Source organism: Prionailurus bengalensis, chromosome A3 (assembly GCF_016509475.1).
Source record: "Prionailurus bengalensis isolate Pbe53 chromosome A3, Fcat_Pben_1.1_paternal_pri, whole genome shotgun sequence".
Taxonomy (NCBI): Eukaryota; Metazoa; Chordata; class Mammalia; order Carnivora; family Felidae; genus Prionailurus; species Prionailurus bengalensis.
The window spans coordinates 24,821,850-24,839,168 of record NC_057354.1 but is presented as its reverse complement, the minus strand read 5'-3'; the positions used below and the strand labels follow the sequence as shown (position 1 = coordinate 24,839,168).

Sequence of the window (17,319 nt, the reverse complement as noted above, 5' to 3'; positions counted from 1 at the left end):
GCCAGCTCACTCTCGTGGCCCTTCTCAGAGCCTGTTTCCTGATCTGAAAAACAGGAATTCAAGTCCCTCCCAGGTTATCATGAGGAATAAATAAGCACTTACAGAGCACAATGCCTGACACACAATTAGGTATGCAAGAGACAGTGGTGGGCATGGTAATGGGATCTGTTTTGACCACTGGTATCATGATCAGTTGAGAAGTGGGTCCTATATCATTTGTTACTGGTAATCGTTGAAGTACCAAAATTTGTACAATTATTTACGGTGGAATCGCATCATATATGCAAGTAACTTATTGTTACATCATCTTGGGTCAGGCTGCTTGGCCCCTCTGAACCTCTGTCCTCATTAGTAACATGGGAAATAATACCACCTTATAGCCAGAGGCCAAAAATACAAAAATGAACAAACCGTATTTGTGGAATGTTCAGTCAAATAGGGACATTTCGGGAGTCTGTGCAGCTCAAGGATTAAAACCAGGTCTCATCTTAGTGTTTGAGGCCTATTCTGCCTGTCCCCCAGGCCACCTTTCTAGCCCCTTACCTCATATCTCCCACTATAGTATAGCCAGACAACTCTTCCCTACCCCATCCCTGCAACTCACTCTTGCTTAAGCTGTTCTTCTGCCTAGAATGCCCTCGCCTTCAATTCCTCCAGTTAAAAATCATCAGTTCTTTCAAAATCCATTTCAAGCATCACCTCTTCTCTGCTGCCTTTCTCCTACTGCTGCCAGGGACTGAACTCTAAAGCTGGGCAGAGAAAAAGAAGTGCCAGGAGATGGCAAAGCTCTCTTGTGTGTGCATTCTCCCTCTAGCTCAAGATCTCAAAAGGCTAGGGTCAGGTCTCAAACATCCCAGTATCCACAGCAGGCCCTCCATCCAGTGGATGAACCTGAGAATAGTCTCCAGTTACCCTTTCCAGGTGGGTTCTTATTTTGCTTTGATTTCCAAGACCAGCACAGAGTTCAATATATGACCACTTAGGCAAATAGGAAGGAGCTCAATTTCCTTTAAGTGGCCTCTTACAAATTTTAGGAAAGACACTTAACCTCTATGAGTCTCCACTCTTATCTATAAGATTAGGATAACATTATTACTAAGCTTGTTGTGAGAATAAAGAAAATCAACTACAAAATACCCAGCATCCAGTAGGTACTCAATAAATAATAGTCCCTCCCCCACCCACACACACAGGAGACAGGAGAGGAGAACTGGATCAACCCAAAGTGTAAATGGGGAGAAAAGGAAATATGAATTGGAACAGAAAAATATAAGGTAGAGGAAAAAATATGAATAGAGATTATAATAAATATAAGTGGCCTAAATTCACCTATTAAATGATAGTCTTTAGATTAAAAAAACAGGCTTTTAATAAGAGACATACCTGAAGACACAGAGTTCTCTCTTCACTTTACTCATTCTTCCAAGCCCAAGAGTTTGTCTGCAGCCGTTATCACCCTACACTGCAGAACAACCCCTCGCCTTCATCAGCACAGAACTATTATTACTCCTTACTCATGCCATATATTGTTGGCTATGGATTACCTATATAATAAAGACTCAAAATTCTTTTAGGCACCAAATTTTTAATTTACCCACTTTCTTGCTCTCTTTTAACATTATAAACATTAATTAAACATTATAAACCAAATTAATATTTTTGATCCAGGGTTGTGATAGGAGCCATCATGTTACAAAGAGGTGGCAGATCTCTGCCTGCTTTTATGATTCTCTGGCCTCTTTCAACTTCTGGCTGTCACATCTCTTGTCCTTTTTTGGTTTTCCTATAACACTATATTCTAACCTCTGTAAAATAGGAACTGAAAGTACTGACCTCATTGTTCTGAGAAACCTCTTAAACAATAGAATGTCCAGCACTAAGCCAGGCTCTCAGGGACAAACTCCCAAGAGTTCCTCCCTGCCCTTTGATATAGTTCATTCTCATCAGTCATGGGCTGAGGAACCAGTGAACCAGTAAATTAGAACATGAATATAAAGGCCATAGGTCAGGGGAGGGCCTAGATGGAAAAGTGCATGGGTTTTGTGACTACCACTGCCAACTTCCAACCTAAGTAAGGACTGACTGAGTGAGCAGTTCCAAAACCCCTCTGCTCATGGCTCCCTATGGTTATCTCCTGTGTACCTCTATCATGACCAGGGCTTCAGAAGGGGCTTCTCAATTCACGATGCCACACTTGAAGCAGTATGAGAGATGCAGCAGCAGAGGTTAAAGACTGAGTGACCAGCCCCAGGAAGTCAATGGGGGACATTAGCAAACCTATTTCAAAGTTGGTGCCATTTGCTCTTGATGAAGAGAAGTGGAACCCCAGCAAGGCCAGAACCTTATAGAGAGCAACTATAAGGCAAACTACAGGCCTGGTTCTCAGTAGCGGTAATGATCAGGCTTGAAAGGGCCATCACGGGACAAGCCTAGGTACTTGGCCTGCTTCTCAGTCAGCTTGGTCAGCTTCACATTCAGCTTACCCAGGTGGGCTTCAGCTACTGCTTCATCCAGCTGGAGAAAAACACAGGGAAGACCTAGAATCAGTGCCATGCTGTGCGACCCCGTACCTGCATCCAGCTACCAATAGAGACAAGAAGTATTCTGTGGGAGTATCTGTCATATGTGTTACAAATACTACCTCATTCTATCCTCACAGCCAGCTCAGTGGATGTGTTATTTTTGGCTGCCCAGCTCCCTTTACTCAAGAGGGAACCATGCTACATACTCCCCTCCAACTATCCCTGGTTGGACCATCAACTACATCTCTTTCCTCACCCTCCACCAACACAAGCAACTAACCAAATGCTCCTCTGGAATATATCTATGGACAGAACATATATTCTATGACAGGTAGAGACAAGGACTGTTCAATTCCTAAAAAGGGAGGGAATCTTAAACAGTGAGAATATCAGTCTCAGCTCACCAGTGGCAAGTCTATTTGACAGATGAAGTGAATGTAAAGAAGAAAACAGCCAAGGCAAAGAGAAAGACGAATCCCTGGATCCAGTGTCTGAAACTTAGACTCCTCCGTTACATAGCCAAGACTTCCTTTTTAGATTAAAATGGTTGTGACTGTTTTAAAATATATCCTTAAGTTCTTTGTCCATAAATTCATAATACCCTTTCCATCACGAGGTAGAGCCCAATTCCTCACCCTTTGAGTGGCTTACTTCTAATGAACAGAATAAAGCAGAAATGATGTCATGGGACTTGGAGACAAGGTCCTGAAAGGAACTTGCAGCTTCCTCCTTTGCCTTCCTGTGGATCATTCACTCTAGGGGGAAGACCAGCTGCCATCTCATCACGACACTTAAGCAACCCTATGCAGATAGACCCATGTGGTGAGGAATTGAGACCTGCCAACATGGACATGAAGTGGATCTTCCAACCCAGTCAAGCCTTCAGATGACAACAGCGACTCACTGGGAGTCATACCCTGCTTTGGGCCTCAGTTTCCTCCTCTGTTAAATGTAGAGAATGATTTCTGCCCTGTGGAGGACACTGTGAGGACCTCTAAGAGGGTAGAGATGCAAACCCACCTTCTTGGGCAAGAAGTGGACCCCAACAGGATACTTGTCAGGGTGAGTCCACAACTCTATCTGTGCCAGCACCTGGTTGGTGAATGAGTTGCTCATCACAAAGCTGGGGTGGCCCATGGCACAGCCCAGGTTGACCAGCCGGCCTTCAGCCAACAGGATGACACGGCGCCCATTTTTCAGCCAGTAGCGATCCACCTGCAAGTGGGCAAAGCAGCAGTGAGGGTTGGTAGGGCACTGTTGCCAATGTCCACCACTGCCTTATCCTACCCTGTTGTTCAGAAAGGCCTTCCTGCCTCCAATAGTGTCTGTGAAGGGCCTGGACTGTCCTACAACAACCTCCAGCAAGTGGGTGGCACTCACAATTAATAAGAGCTAATATTTATTAAGCAACTCTGAGCTAGAGATCTCATGGGTCTGCTGTGAGAATTTAATGAGCTGAACAAGTAAAGTACTTAACATATGGCTTGGCAGATAGTAAGCACTTGGTAAGTATTAGCTAATAATTATCATTAATCCCACAGGCTAAGAACATACACAAACTATATGCGTGTGTGTGTACTTATCACATCTGATTCTAATAACAACTCTGTAAGTACTATTATTATCCCCATTTCACAGATAGAGAAACTGAAGTTAAACTAAAGAAGTTAAGAGAAACTAAAGGATTAAGTTGTGGGGCACCTTGGTGGCTCAGTTGGTTAGCATCCATCCGATTCTTGATTTCAGCTCAGATCACGATATCACAGGTCATGAGATCGAGCCCCTACACTAGGCTCAGTGCTGACAGTGCAGAGCCTGCTTGGGATTCTCTCTCCCCCTCCCCCACTCGTGTGAGTGCATGTGTGTGCATGTGCATGTGAGTGCTCTCTCAAAATAAATAAACCTTAAAAAAATAAATAAATAAAGGGTTAAGTTGCTGCAGTTTGAGCCTGGACATTTTGAGGACAGATCCATGTTCTCAACCACCATGCTAAATAAAAATTGAATGGAGTGGTGCTCAACATTGGCTGCCCAGCAGAATCATCTTGGGTGCTTTAAAAAATGGGGATGTCTTGGTGTCACCCTAAGATTTTGATTTAACTGGCCCTGAAACCGGGCTCTCTTCCTCCCCCATCCCACTGCCCAGGTTGCCACAGCCTCCTCATCTACCCTTCTTGGTGACTAGCCCACAGTCATGTCCCCCACAGTCTCCCATCTGCCCACCCTACTAAGGCTTCTCACCTGGGGCTTGATGTTCACCTTCTCCACAGCATTTTCATTCAGCCACTTGACATCAATCTCTACATCAAAGTGTCCGATGTTACACACAATGGCATCATCTTTCATCTGCTCAAAGTGCCTGTTGGGGAGTGCCAACCCATGGAAGACCGTCAGGGACAAAGAGCAGCCCTAAGCCTCCTTTGCTCCCTGAGACCCCCAACCTGGCACCTACCGGCCAAGGATGATGTCAGTACAGCCCGTGGTGGTGACAAATATGTTGCCCTCCTGACAGGCCTCATCCATAGTGGTCACCTCATATCCTGTGCAGAGACGGTGTCCACGGGTCATCCAGGGTGGCCCTGACCCTCCTCTGGCCCCAGTGGCTGATAGCCAACCCTCGCCCTGTCATACCCTCCATGGCAGCTTGCAGTGCATTGATGGGGTCGATCTCCGTGATGATGACGCGGGCCCCAAAACCCCTCAGGGCCTGGGCACAACCTTTGCCCACATCGCCATAGCCGGCTACCACTGCCACCTTGCCTGCAATCATCACATCTGTGGCCCGCTTGATGCCATCTATAAGAGACTCCCGGCAGCCATACAGGTTGTCAAACTTGCTCTGAAAGAAGAGGGGCAAAGGGGTGATGGGGGCAGGCAAGGCCCCTGGGCCTCAGACCTACTCTCAGCATCCTGGCCTAGTGGGTCTTGGACTGATCACTTTTTCCCCACCAGCTAATGCACTCATATGCCCCTTGCTCTGATTAGCCCAAGACGTTCTCCCTAGCCTATGCCAGTCTAGAAGGCTTCCTAAGGATCAACCGCTAGGAGAGACTTGCTTAGAACCTGCTTCACTTTCAAGCTCTTGGTGCCAGCCCTAAAACTCACTGTACAGTTCTTTCCCTCTTTAATGGACTTATTACCCTCAGTTATCACTCCCTTACCCCCCCTCAAATGAAGGCTAAGTCCCTAGCCTGCAGCCTTCCCAGGGACCTTTCTTCAGAGGCCTACAAGCTGCAATGGGAACCAACAGCTGAACACGACACTGATGCACGGACTCACCTTGGTGACAGAGTCATTGACGTTGATGGCAGGCACCTTCAACTTCCCGTTAGCCACCATCTTGTATAGGTTGTGGACCCCTGTTGTGGTCTCTTCAGAAATGCCTCGGATGCCTGAAAAAGAACGGAGGGAATGAGCCCAAGGCCAGGAAGGGACTGCCCAAGGGATAAACGGGGTGCCTCTGGTATGAGGCCACAAGAGCCTCAGAAAACCCACACCTCAACTCACCCAAATTCCTCATCTTTACCCCCCAAAGCTGCTCCTCTTTCTGAGTTCCCATCTCCGTGACTGATACCACAATCGCCCAATCCTCCAGGCTAGCAGGCAAGAAGAGCCATCACCATCATCAGGCCAAAGGATTCCATCTCCCAGCAATCCCAAGCTCTCCATTCCTGCCGCCACTGCCCTAGTCCCCACCACCACCATCTCTTGCATGGTCTCCCAGCCACAACCCATTTTCTACACAGGGGCCAGCAGTCATTTTTAACGTATATGTTTTCAGAGAAATCTTTTAAATACCATCCACTCACTTCTCTTTGCTCTTAGGATCAAGCCCAACTCTTCTCTCTTGGTCTGTTGAGTCTGATTAAAGTTCCAGCCACATCCTGCAACTCTACCCAGTGAAGGAAGCTGCCATGCTGACTTCCTTTCTGTTTCCTGAATAGTCCATCCTTTCCTGCCTCAGGGCCTGTGCATTCACTACCTCCTCTACATTCCTCCCCACACTGCTTTTAGCAAAACTGACTCCTTCCCAGTTGTTCCCCGCCCTGGCCTATGCTTGCCCTTGAACCAGACCTTAGCCAGGCCTCCCCCGCCCCACCCACCACCACCTAGCCCCACACCATCAGAAATCAGGTGGCCAGGCCCCAGCATGTCTGCAGGAGCCTGCCATCCTCCCATCTTCCACAGAATCTGCTGCTAGAGGCAGTAGGAGTCCTGCCAGGCCTGCTGCTTTCACATGGGCAAGAACCACCAACACCCTGCCCACCCACCTGCCCCACTTACCTGACAGGAGCTGTGGGTACTTGGTGTGAATGAGGTTCGTGAGGTCACCTCCATCATCCAGAATCATGTTGAGGGGCCCGTCCTTGAAGTACAGCGTCTGCTCAATGCACCACAGGTACTCCTCATCTGTTTCACCCTTCCAAGCGTACACTGGAGTTTGAGTGGCACAGCACATCAGGGCCTGGCCTTCCCCACTGGTGCCTGCTCCAGGAAACCACCTGAGCAGGGCCAATATCACCTACCTAATTCCCACCTCCAGCCCTTCTGAGGACTCAGGCAATGAAAAGAACACAACTTAGAACCAGATAGATCTGAGTGCAAATTCTGGTTCTACACTCACCAGCTGTTGTGACTCAGCAAATCACTTCACCTCTGTGAGCCTCAGTTTCCTCACCTCCAATGATACTGATTAAGTGAGATGGAGGTCAAGATATAGGTATCTGGAAATAATTATTTCCCTCCCTACCACTTTCTGTCTGGGCCTCAGCAACTGGGACCTCAACCTAGTGACCAGGGCTCCCACCCACAATGCCTACTGCTGGGATAAAGGCACTACAGTGTTACTGAGCCACACTCAAGTGGACCCATGAGCCAAGATCCAAGAGTCATTCTGCACTGCCCAGCAGTCTCTGTGGTAGATTGTCCCAGGCTAAGTCTGGCCAAAAAGTGATAAAGAGCAGCTACTATGCATAGAGCACTTTCTCTGTGCCAGACATTATTCTGACTGCCTTACACACCATCTAATTTTTCCTCACAGAAACACTCTGAGGCAGGCATTACTATCACCATCATTTACAGCTCAGAGAGGAGCTAAGATGTGCCTAGGTCACGCAGCATGGGCATTCCAGAACAGGCATCAGAATCCAGGACTCCTGACTGCCAGCCCAGACTGGGACACTGGTATGGGGCTCTCAATAATCTCCTGTGAGCAAACAACAGTGGCCAAGGAGGCCCAGATGCCACTCCCCCAGACTAAAGCAGACAATGGTCTTGAAAACAAGGCCCTTCCCAGAGAAGGGTCATAGAGCCCAAATAAGGCTGAGGAGTAGGGGAAGACATGCCAGTCCAGGGTCTGGAACGGTCCTCCTCCATCCATTTCCTTCTACCTATGGCTGGTTAGAAGGAATTATGAATGTCCTATTTAATCACCATCAGAGCTAACCACTCCCCTCCCCAAGCCCTGGCAGATGTGTGCCTGTTTCTCTAGCAGCTTGTGATAGTCTTTCCTCAGGTTCCTAGACCATCAGACCCTAGGCAATGGACCTCTGAGGCTCTTTTTCTACCCAGTATGCCTCCCTGATTCTTTTGGAAATAGACCTACATCCTTCCTTTAAGGAACTTCCTCTCTGTAACATCATGTGGTTCCCAACCATAAGATCCCACCCTTCCTGGTTACAGGATTTGAGATGGGCCAGTAAGTGCATTCCATAGGATTTTAGATGATAGTGGGACAAAACAACTCTTTCCTTAAATCACTAGACTAGAATTCTACGACCATGACTTCTCTCCCCTGCCATGGGAAAACCTGTCAGAGTAGGAGTCAGTGAACCAAACAGGGAGAAGCAGAGCCCCTTCATGCATTCTCACAACCCCTAGCAACAAACAGGACTCACCAGGAATGCCAGCCTTGGCAATGGCAGCCGCTGCATGGTCCTGGGTAGAGAAGATGTTGCAGCTGGACCATTGCACCTACAACAGCCAACAAGACAGGGCTGCTGGTCACAGACAGCTCAGAAGCACTGGGGTCACTGGACAGGGATAAAGCAAAGCCCTGGACAGAGAAGGGAGAGGCTCAGGATCTAGTCCCAGCTGGCTCTTCAACCATAGGCTAGGGACAACTGATAAGTAGATGGGAGCCAGAGCATTGACAAGACCTGATTTAGGCTTTAAAACATCACGTGGTACTATGTGGAGGGTAAAGGGCTCCACCAGGAAGCAAGGAGACAAGTGAAAAGGCTGCTGTAAGAATTCAGCAAGAAATGCAATGGTAGCAGTAGAGGAGATGGTGGGTACGTTCTGAAGGTTGAGAGAACAGAATTTGCTGCAGGATTAATTGTTGGGGTGAGAGAGTAAGAGGAGTCAGGGATGATCCCAGGTTCTAGAAGTCTGGTGTTTCCATTTACTTACATGAGGAAGACTGAAGGAAGAAGAGGGGAATAGGAAATCATGAGTGTGGCCATGTTGAGGTTCAGAAGTCTACTAGATCTCTAAGTGGAGAGGACTGACACATCAGCTGCCGGATATAGAAGTCTGGAGTTTCAGGGAGAAGTCCAGGCTAATACATATATTTGGGAGTCAGCACCATACAGACAGTATCTAAGGCCACAAAATCACATCACTGGGTGTGAATGTTGAAATATGAGGTCCAAGGAATGAGCCTTGGTGTACTCAGTTGGTTTTGGCTGCTCTTCCCTGCCCCATCTTGGGAAACCATCTTACTCCAAAACTCCCAGACAGATTGGAAGAGCTGCCAGCTGTTGGTACTTATAACCCAGGCTGAAACAATCAGAGCACACCATCCTTCCGGCACCATGTTTGGTCCATGGCAGGCACATGACCCTGGGAGGGCCAATGAGAACCAGTCCTTACATGACTCGGTAGGCCCTTGGTGTTGAGTTTTTCCTACCAGAGCTCCTCAATCAGGAGGATGTGAATTGAGGGAACTCAGAAACTATCTTCCCAGTCAGGGAGGAAATATCATAACAATAGTCACCACAAAGGGTGGTGGCACTGTGACAAGCTTGGAGCCTCTGCCAACCGGAAGGGACATCACATTGGACTTCCCCCGCCCCCACACCAGAAATGCCAAGGGACTCACCTCAGCACCCAGAGCTACGAGGGTCTCAATGAGGACAGCTGTCTCCACAGTCATGTGTAGACAGCCAGCGATGCGGGCGCCCTTCAGTGGCTTGGAGGCCGAGTACATCTCCCTCATACGCATCAGACCCGGCATTTCATTCTCCGCGATGTCCAGGGCCTTGCGTCCCCAGGCGGCCAGGCTGATGTCGGCTGCAGGGCCAAGGTGGACGGAATTTCCATGAGCCGCCTCATCCCACCAACCACAAAGCACCACCACTTTCACTTATCCACTTGTGGACACAAAACACTAAGTTAGGCAGCTCACAGCCTTGTGAGAGAACACATTTAATCAAAGAATCACACAGGTATGTGAAAATTACAACGCAGGTAATTGTCCCTTAAAAATTGGCTATCGGGGTGCCTGGGTGGCTCAGTTGGTTGAGCGTCTGACTTCAGCTCAGGTCATGATCTCACGGTTCATGAGTTCCAGCCCCACGTCGGACTCTGTGCCGACAGCTCGAGCCTGGAGCCTGCTTCGGATTCTGTGTCTCCCTCTCTGTTCCTCCCCTGCTTGCACTCTCTCTCTCTCCCTCTCTCAAAAATAAAGATTAAAAAAAAAATTTTTTTTAATTAGCTATCAACCTATACGTACCTCCCACTACCCTTTCTGCTGCCACCTACCAACCTCCTCATTTCCTAAAGACTGTAGCTCCTCGTGCTCCATCTTCCAAGTCATCATTCTCAGTGACTTCCTCCAATGCCTTGGGCTCAACACATTTGCTTCATTTCCTTGACCATATGAAAATGCTGCTTCCCCAAGACTGATGTTTCTTTCCACTTGGAGGAAACTCACCTGTGTAACTAACACTCTTGGCCTCTCTGCCCTAAGGGAAGCAGAGTGCCTTGTCTGACTGGTAAACTTGAGAGGAACAAAGGGCATGCTCAGTTCAGCTCTCCCTTCTTCTGCAAGCAAGCAGCAGCCAGCCAGCCTACAGGAAGCAGTTCTTCCATACCTACCTAAGCTCACCTTGCCTGTACCTGGAGAGTAACTACTGAATTTGGCCTTTTGTTAGCAGGATCATCAGACTTCAACACTAATCCACACCCTCTGGCTTTGATGCTATTAGTTATGAGGGTTAAGTTTTGGCTTCTATCTGCCACCCCAAATGTTTCAAATTTGTCCAAATTCTCAGACAGGAAAGAAGGATACTCTAATGCTCTCTCACCATCTCAATACTCTTCTAATAATCTCACCCTCTTTCTCTCCCAGGCCACACCAACCCATTCTGTAGGTCAGTGGTTGCAAACTTCCCTGATCCGAGTCATCAGGCATACTTGTAACACCTCCCTGAGGAAAAAAGATTCAATAGGTCTAGGAAGAGAGCTGGGACTCCTGGTGATTTTTATTATTAGGGAAATTTGGATCCTGACAATCACCCAAAGAGGTGGTGGGTGGAGGGAAAGGACTGTAGAGAATTTAATAACAAATAATAACACTAAAACAGTCTGCCCCCTACTGTATTAACTACTGTGCATTCAGAGATGAAATATTCCTCCCCCATGGGAGGAACTTACTCCCACAGTGCCTCAACACACAACCCCCTTCCCCTATCACCCTCTGGCCCCACCCCCACCCATCCACCTTGGCAGGCCATTACCAATGCTACTCTCCTTTGAAAACCTTGATTTCAAGCAAACAACTCTGGCCATGTCCCATCTTTCCAATCCTCTCTCCCTCTGGAGCCCTAACTCCAGTAAGAGTACAGTCAGTCAGGTCAGAACCTCTAATGCATTAATCCTACCAATTTCCACAGTCCCTCACCACACCATCTTCCTATTCTCAACTTCTTCCAGAGGTTAAGATTCCACTGTCTCCTCTGAGAACTCCTTGGCAAAACTCCCACCCTGGTTAAACCCAACCTTCCACTGCACCCAAGCCAGAGAGCCCAGCAGGAGGAAAATCACCATAAGAAGACCATAAATCTCAGGGGACACTCCGCAATCCTAACACATTTTCATAGTAAATTCACTCTAATGCCTCTCCTTATCAACTAATGACCTCACTTCACAATTCACTGAGAATAATTCAGAGCTATGCCATGTTTCCTCCATGGAATCCATTGGTCCTCATCTGTAGCTACACACCAAGCATTCTTTTGGTACAAGAGAGTGGTCTCTGCTAGGTGGGGCTTGATCCCATGTACTCTCACCTCCTTGCAGACCTCACTACTTCAGTGAACTGTTCTTCCCAAGGTCACCCAAAACTGGCCTAATCCTACATCTAATGGTCAACTATCTATGTTCACGTGTCTCCCTGAAGCACTGCTCCCACGAATTTTGCCCTCCTTCTGAAATCCTGTCTTTTCTTGGCTTCTATGCCTATCCTTCTGTGGTTTTCTTCCTGCCTTCCAGGCTCCTTTTCCTATAACTCACTGTAATGTTTCCAAGCCCTCAGGGCTCCATCATCTCCCTCTTTCCAGAAGAGCTCATTACATTACAGGCTTTAAATACCTTCCCTACAGCAATGGCTCCTACCCAAACTTCCAGCCCAAACTTCTCCCCTCAATTTAGGACTCCTATAATCCAACTTATCTACTCGCCATCTCTACTTGGATGACCAGCTATATGTATTATGTGTTGGGTTTGAGCCCCTGGGACTCCCGGTCCTCCTTCCCAAACTTTTACTCCCCCAACCTTCCCATTTTAGGAAATGAAACCACCATTCAACCAGCCACCCCAGACAAAACCTTAAGATTTCTTGATTCCTCTTTTCCCCTTTCGCCCCCTTCCAACCCATCTGCAACGTCCCAACACATCTTGCCACGTTGGATCACTGAAGCAGCCTCTTCACTGGTCTCCCTGCTCCCACATGCTATTCTTCCCACAGAAGCCAGAGGAAGAAGCGTTTTAAAATTTAAGTTATATCACCTCCACTCTTCTGCTTAAGTAAAAAACAAATCTCCACTGGTTTGCCCTTACTTTTGAATAAAATCCTAACTACTCACTGCCCACCCTTCTCCCCCACCTCTCCACCCTTTTTCTCCTCACCAGCTGTTCAACCACACGGCCTTCCTTCAGAGAAGCTAAACTCATTCCCACTTAAGGGCTTTAATCCAAGCAATTCTCTTAGCCTGAAGGCTCCTCCCCAAGCACCTGATATAGTATCTGGCACAGAGTAGATATTCAACAAAAACCTAGAAACAACAAAGAACTTGGTGTATATATTCTTGCTGGAGGAACAGAGAGTGCACCAGGGTGACTCTACTGGTAGAGGGAGTAAGAGGATGAGTCAGGACTTTAGTCCCAGTGAGGTGGGAAGCTCCAAAGTTTTAAGGGGAGTATCATGACCAGATCTGTCTTTTGAAAAGACCCCTTTGGTTGCTGCATGTGTCTATGGAGCAAGAGACCAGAGAGGAAGGAGGAAGATTAGAACTGGGGAGGTGGCCATGCAGACAGATAAATGTGCAGATCTCACAAAACGGAGAAAATACCATGACATTATCCAGATCCATGTCTGTCCTATACTTATCCTCTAGTCACCTTTGTATCTCCAGTGCTCAGCAGGGCCTGGCACAGAGAAAAGCAAACATTTACTAACCATTCCTGGTTGTTAAAAAGGAATGAGAGGGGGGTCCATGAAAGGGGCTGGCACAAGACAGGCGTGGCAAGAAACAAAACAAATGGGAACCCAGCATTTGCATTTACCTATGAAGAAAGAGCCCAGAGAGGGGTTTACCCCAGGTTCCACAGCCAGTCAATGGCAGAGGTGGGGGTGGTGGCCAGGCAGAGGTGTCAGAGCTACAGACAGAGGCCCTTCTCAAGGATCAAGGATCATGGGAGGGGCCCAGCAATAGCAGACAATAGGCTTTGTCCTATCCTGCTAAGCTCCAACCCCTCAGCCACCACAGGTTCCTCCAGCTAAAAATAACTCCTTCACTTGCCCTCAGGACAGGCATGCCAGCCCCTGAGTTTTCCATAGATCCTTCAACTCCAAGGGCATGGAGGAGGGTCTAGTGTTCCAAGTTCTGGGTTTTTTTGGTGCCCAGGTTGCTAAGGAATTATAGAAGTTGCAGGAGCACCTATCTAGGGCAAACCAAGAGGAAGAGCCAATACCCCTTCTGAGCCTGTTTCTTCATCTGTAAAATGGAAATAATAATCTCTAACCTTGCTATGAGCCCTGAGGACTAAAGATGTGATGTGGGGAGCACCTGGGTAAATCAGTAGGTTAAGCATCTGACTCTTGATTTCAGCTTGGGTCATGATCTCACGGTTCATGAGTTCAAGCCCTGCATGGGGCTCTGTGCTGGCAGTGTGGAGCCTGCTTAGGATTCTTTCTCCCCCTCTCTGCACCCCCCTGCTCATGTTCTCTCTCTCAAAGTAAATAAACTTAAAAAAGAAAAAAAAAAGATGTGATATGGGCAAGGTCTGGCATAAAATGCCTTTCCTGATGGCAGCTTCCTTCCTCCAATTCTATCCACCCAACTCCCCTACTTCCAAATGCAGCCTTACCTCCTCTCACATAACCCAATGCCCTCAACCCTGACCAGCTGATCTTTCCACAGTATGAGGAGCCCACATTCTAGCTCAGGCACTGATGTGCCCTTGACTTAACCTTTCTGTACTTCAGTTTCATGGGAACAATAGTCTATTCTGGCCACTTGATAAGCTACTATTTCTACGAAATCTTTGCAAGTCCATCCTACTAGTGCCTCAGTTTCTTTCTCTGTATAATGGGATAAAGTCCACCTCCAAAGGTTATCTTGTAAACACACAAATCAGCAGATACACTGCAAGTGCTCCATAAATCCTGATGCCTTTCTCCAGGTCTAATGGTGTCTTGAATTTACTTTAAAAACTGCTAGCAGCCTGAACAAGTTTGTGCTGAGAGTGCATTAGGTTTGTTCCAGCTGTGTTCACTTATATACAGTGGTGAAAAGGTGTGCTTAGAGGCAAACAAGGCCTACATTCATATCCTGCTAGACCAACTCACAGCTGTAAGATCCTGAGAAAGGCACCTTTATTCCTGCGTCTCAGTATACTCATCGTAAAATGAGAAATAGTCCCTTCTCCAAAAAAGTCGTGAGAACAAAATGAATTAATCTACAATAAAGATAGAAGGTGGTGCCCATCCCACAGTAAACTGCCCGGTGAACATTAACTATCAGTTTAACTGATAAATTGCAAGGATTTTTCTAAGCACTCCCAAGTTTTCTTAGAGATTCTCTGCACGACTGTCCCTGTCGGCCAGGAGAGTGACCCTAAAGGTTGAGTAACGAACCCAAAGTCTCCTGTGAGGAGACTAGTGCCGACCTCAGGCTCGCTCTCCAGGCCTCTCCTCCCACGCCTGAGGGACTCCATTGCCCTCGCCTTCCCTACAGGAGGCCCAGAGAGGGGTGGGCACTTGTCCGGGTCCACCCAGCTGGCAGGATCGTGGCCTCCTGGAGTAGGTCCCAGCAGGTGCCAAAGGTCCCAGGCCGTGGCCAGGTGCGCGATCCCCGCCAGTCCCAGGCTCTTCCGAGCGCAACACGCCGCCAGTTGGCAGCTCCGCAGCCCGCGCTGCTGCACGGGGCCTCGCGCGGCACGCCGGGACTTGTAGTCCGTGGCCGCCTCTGACTACCGCCTCGCTGGGACGTGAGAACTCCAGCCCCCAGGTGGCCTCGCGCGGCCACGATCGCGCAGAGCCAGCGATTCAAGGGGTCCTGAGAGCCCCGCGTCGGCCCCGCGGCCGCCTCCCCAACAGGCCCCCAGCGGGCGTGGAGTCGATCCGGCCGGCTGCACTCCCGGAAACTCACCGACTTTGTAGGGCAGTTTGTCTGACATGCTGGCAGTGCTTCCGCACAGAATGGTGAACACAGGCGAAAGGGGCCAGGCCTGCGGCTACAGACTCGCACAGGAAGGGCGGCGCTGAGCAGGGATCTGTGCGTGGCGCCGGCGCCTTTAAATATCTTCCTCTAGTTTGCATATTCAGGATCCCGCTAGAGCTGAGTGGTCCGGGGCGGGGCCCAACGCAAGGGGGCGGGGCCGGGACTGGAACGGACTTCGATCCCTGCTGGGGAGAGAAACCGTTTTTGTCCACGCTGGGTTTGGAAGGGAGCTCAGGGAGAGGCCTGAGAGCAAACCTGAGGCCGTTCTTTCTTTCATTCGTTCAGCTTGGAAATCCGAAGTCAAAACTGAGTGGAACTGCCCTTCTAACCAGTTCACTTACCTGAGCCGCAATTTTCTCTTTAGTAAAATGGGCCAAATGATACCACATGGATTATACGTAAAGTTGCAATATGTCAAGTACCTAGCACACCCCAGATCTTCCACCCTGCTCCCCTCCAGGTAACCACTATCCTGAGTTTAGGTAAATTTGTATGCATTTTAGTACTTTAACTACATATGTGTAAATCAAACGTTTCATAGAATTCTTTCTGTATTTGACTTTTATATAAATGGTACCATACTGTACTTAGCCTTCTGCAACTTGCTTTTTTCTGTCAATACTATGTTTGTACAAGTCACGTATATAGCTTAAATGTATTTATTTTTGCTTTTTCTGCCGGATATTATTTCGTTGTATACGTGACATGATTAATTTATCTGTTCTATTTGCTCAAGTTATATACAGTCTATCGCTATTGCATACATACATGGAGCAATGGACGTTTCTGTACTTGTCTCTTAGTGCACATGTGTGGGTGTCTCTGGCGCAGGAATGTACCTAGAGCTGGAGTTTATGGGCTGACACATTGGTAACTTTCCTAGATATTGCCAAATTGCTTTCCAAGGTAGTTTCACCATTTACCCTCCCACCGGCAGTATCTGAGAGGGCCTGTTTTTCCACATCTCTGTCATCACTTGTCAGCCTAACAAATATGTGTTGACCTGATGGGTGTGAAAATGTATCTACTTGTGATTTTAACTGGCCACCTGAAAACTCTTTAACATCTTTCAAGGAACCGCCCCCCCCCCCCCCCCTCCATTCCCCAGCTGCCATCCATTTTCTTCCTCCCCTTCTCAGACTTTTTCAGAGTTGCCCCTTTCTGGATCTGCACTTCCACACCTCCCACTCATTTCTCAGGTGTGTGGCCTCTACCCCCAGGCCTCTGCTGAAATTTCTGCAGCTAAGGGCATCAGGGATCCTGGCTGAATCCAACAGATGCGCCTCAGCCTGCATTCCCACTTCCCAGCGACACACAACATGCCTTCGGTTTCCACTTTCCTGTCTCTCCTCCCAGTAGTTATTCTTGTTCACTTAGTTCCTTCTCTGACCTTAGCAACTTAATTCTTCTCTCGTGCCCTCAAGGGCTGATGTTCCTTTTTCCTCTTACTCTGCTTCTTCTGCCTGTGCCATCTCACCCACACTTAAGGCTGTTGTGACCATTTCTATCCAGTTGGTCCATGTGTCCATAAAACACTGCCTTGCCCTGAAAGCCACCTGTTTCCCTTCTCAATCACAGGCCCCTGCACCCCACCCCTGGAGTTATTACTACCATGAATTTTGTCTTAATCATTCCTTTGCTTTTCATAACGGGTTTTACTACCTATGTGATTATCCCTATACAGCACATTGTTTAGTTTTGACTGTTTTTGCCTTTGTGTAAGTGAAATCATGCTGTATATATTCTTCTGCAACTTGCTTTTCTCTCAACATTGTGTTTGAGTCCTTCACATAGATGCTGTAACTATGGTCCATTTATTTTCTGTATCATCCATTGTATGAATATACCAC

General features: G+C 48.0%; 1 protein-coding gene across 2 annotated transcripts; it reads right to left on the bottom strand.

Annotated features, from left to right (window-relative positions):
• Positions 1 to 1,565: 1,565 nt before the first annotated feature.
• Positions 1,566 to 15,558, bottom strand: AHCY (adenosylhomocysteinase). 2 transcript variants are annotated; one of them, XM_043602545.1, is made up of 10 exons: positions 15,398 to 15,558; positions 9,625 to 9,815; positions 8,420 to 8,495; positions 6,807 to 6,956; positions 5,802 to 5,914; positions 5,154 to 5,361; positions 4,975 to 5,062; positions 4,764 to 4,881; positions 3,543 to 3,737; positions 1,566 to 2,514 (listed from the first exon to the last, which is right to left on the bottom strand). In XM_043602545.1, the coding sequence occupies exons 1-10, from the start codon at positions 15,423 to 15,425 to the stop codon at positions 2,383 to 2,385; spliced, it is 1,299 nt and encodes a 432-aa protein (XP_043458480.1). In that variant the 5' UTR covers positions 15,426 to 15,558; the 3' UTR covers positions 1,566 to 2,382. The 2 variants fall into 2 exon arrangements, with proteins under 2 accessions (XP_043458480.1, XP_043458481.1); XM_043602546.1 differs by lacking the exon at positions 15,398 to 15,558 and adding an exon at positions 14,916 to 15,069.
• Positions 15,559 to 17,319: the final 1,761 nt, after the last annotated feature.

What these genes read in the sequence shown, in the direction of transcription:
- AHCY (XM_043602545.1), bottom strand. Translation starts at nt 15,425, where the DNA reads ATGTCAGACAAACTGCCCTACAAAGTCG. An exon ending in TCGTAGCTCTGGGTGCTGAG is followed by an intron (nt 8,496 to 9,624) that starts GTGAGTCCCTTG and finishes TGGCTGTTGTAG; the next exon opens with GTGCAATGGTCCAGCTGCAA. An exon ending in GTACCCACAGCTCCTGTCAG is followed by an intron (nt 5,915 to 6,806) that starts GTAAGTGGGGCA and finishes GTTCTTTTTCAG; the next exon opens with GCATCCGAGGCATTTCTGAA.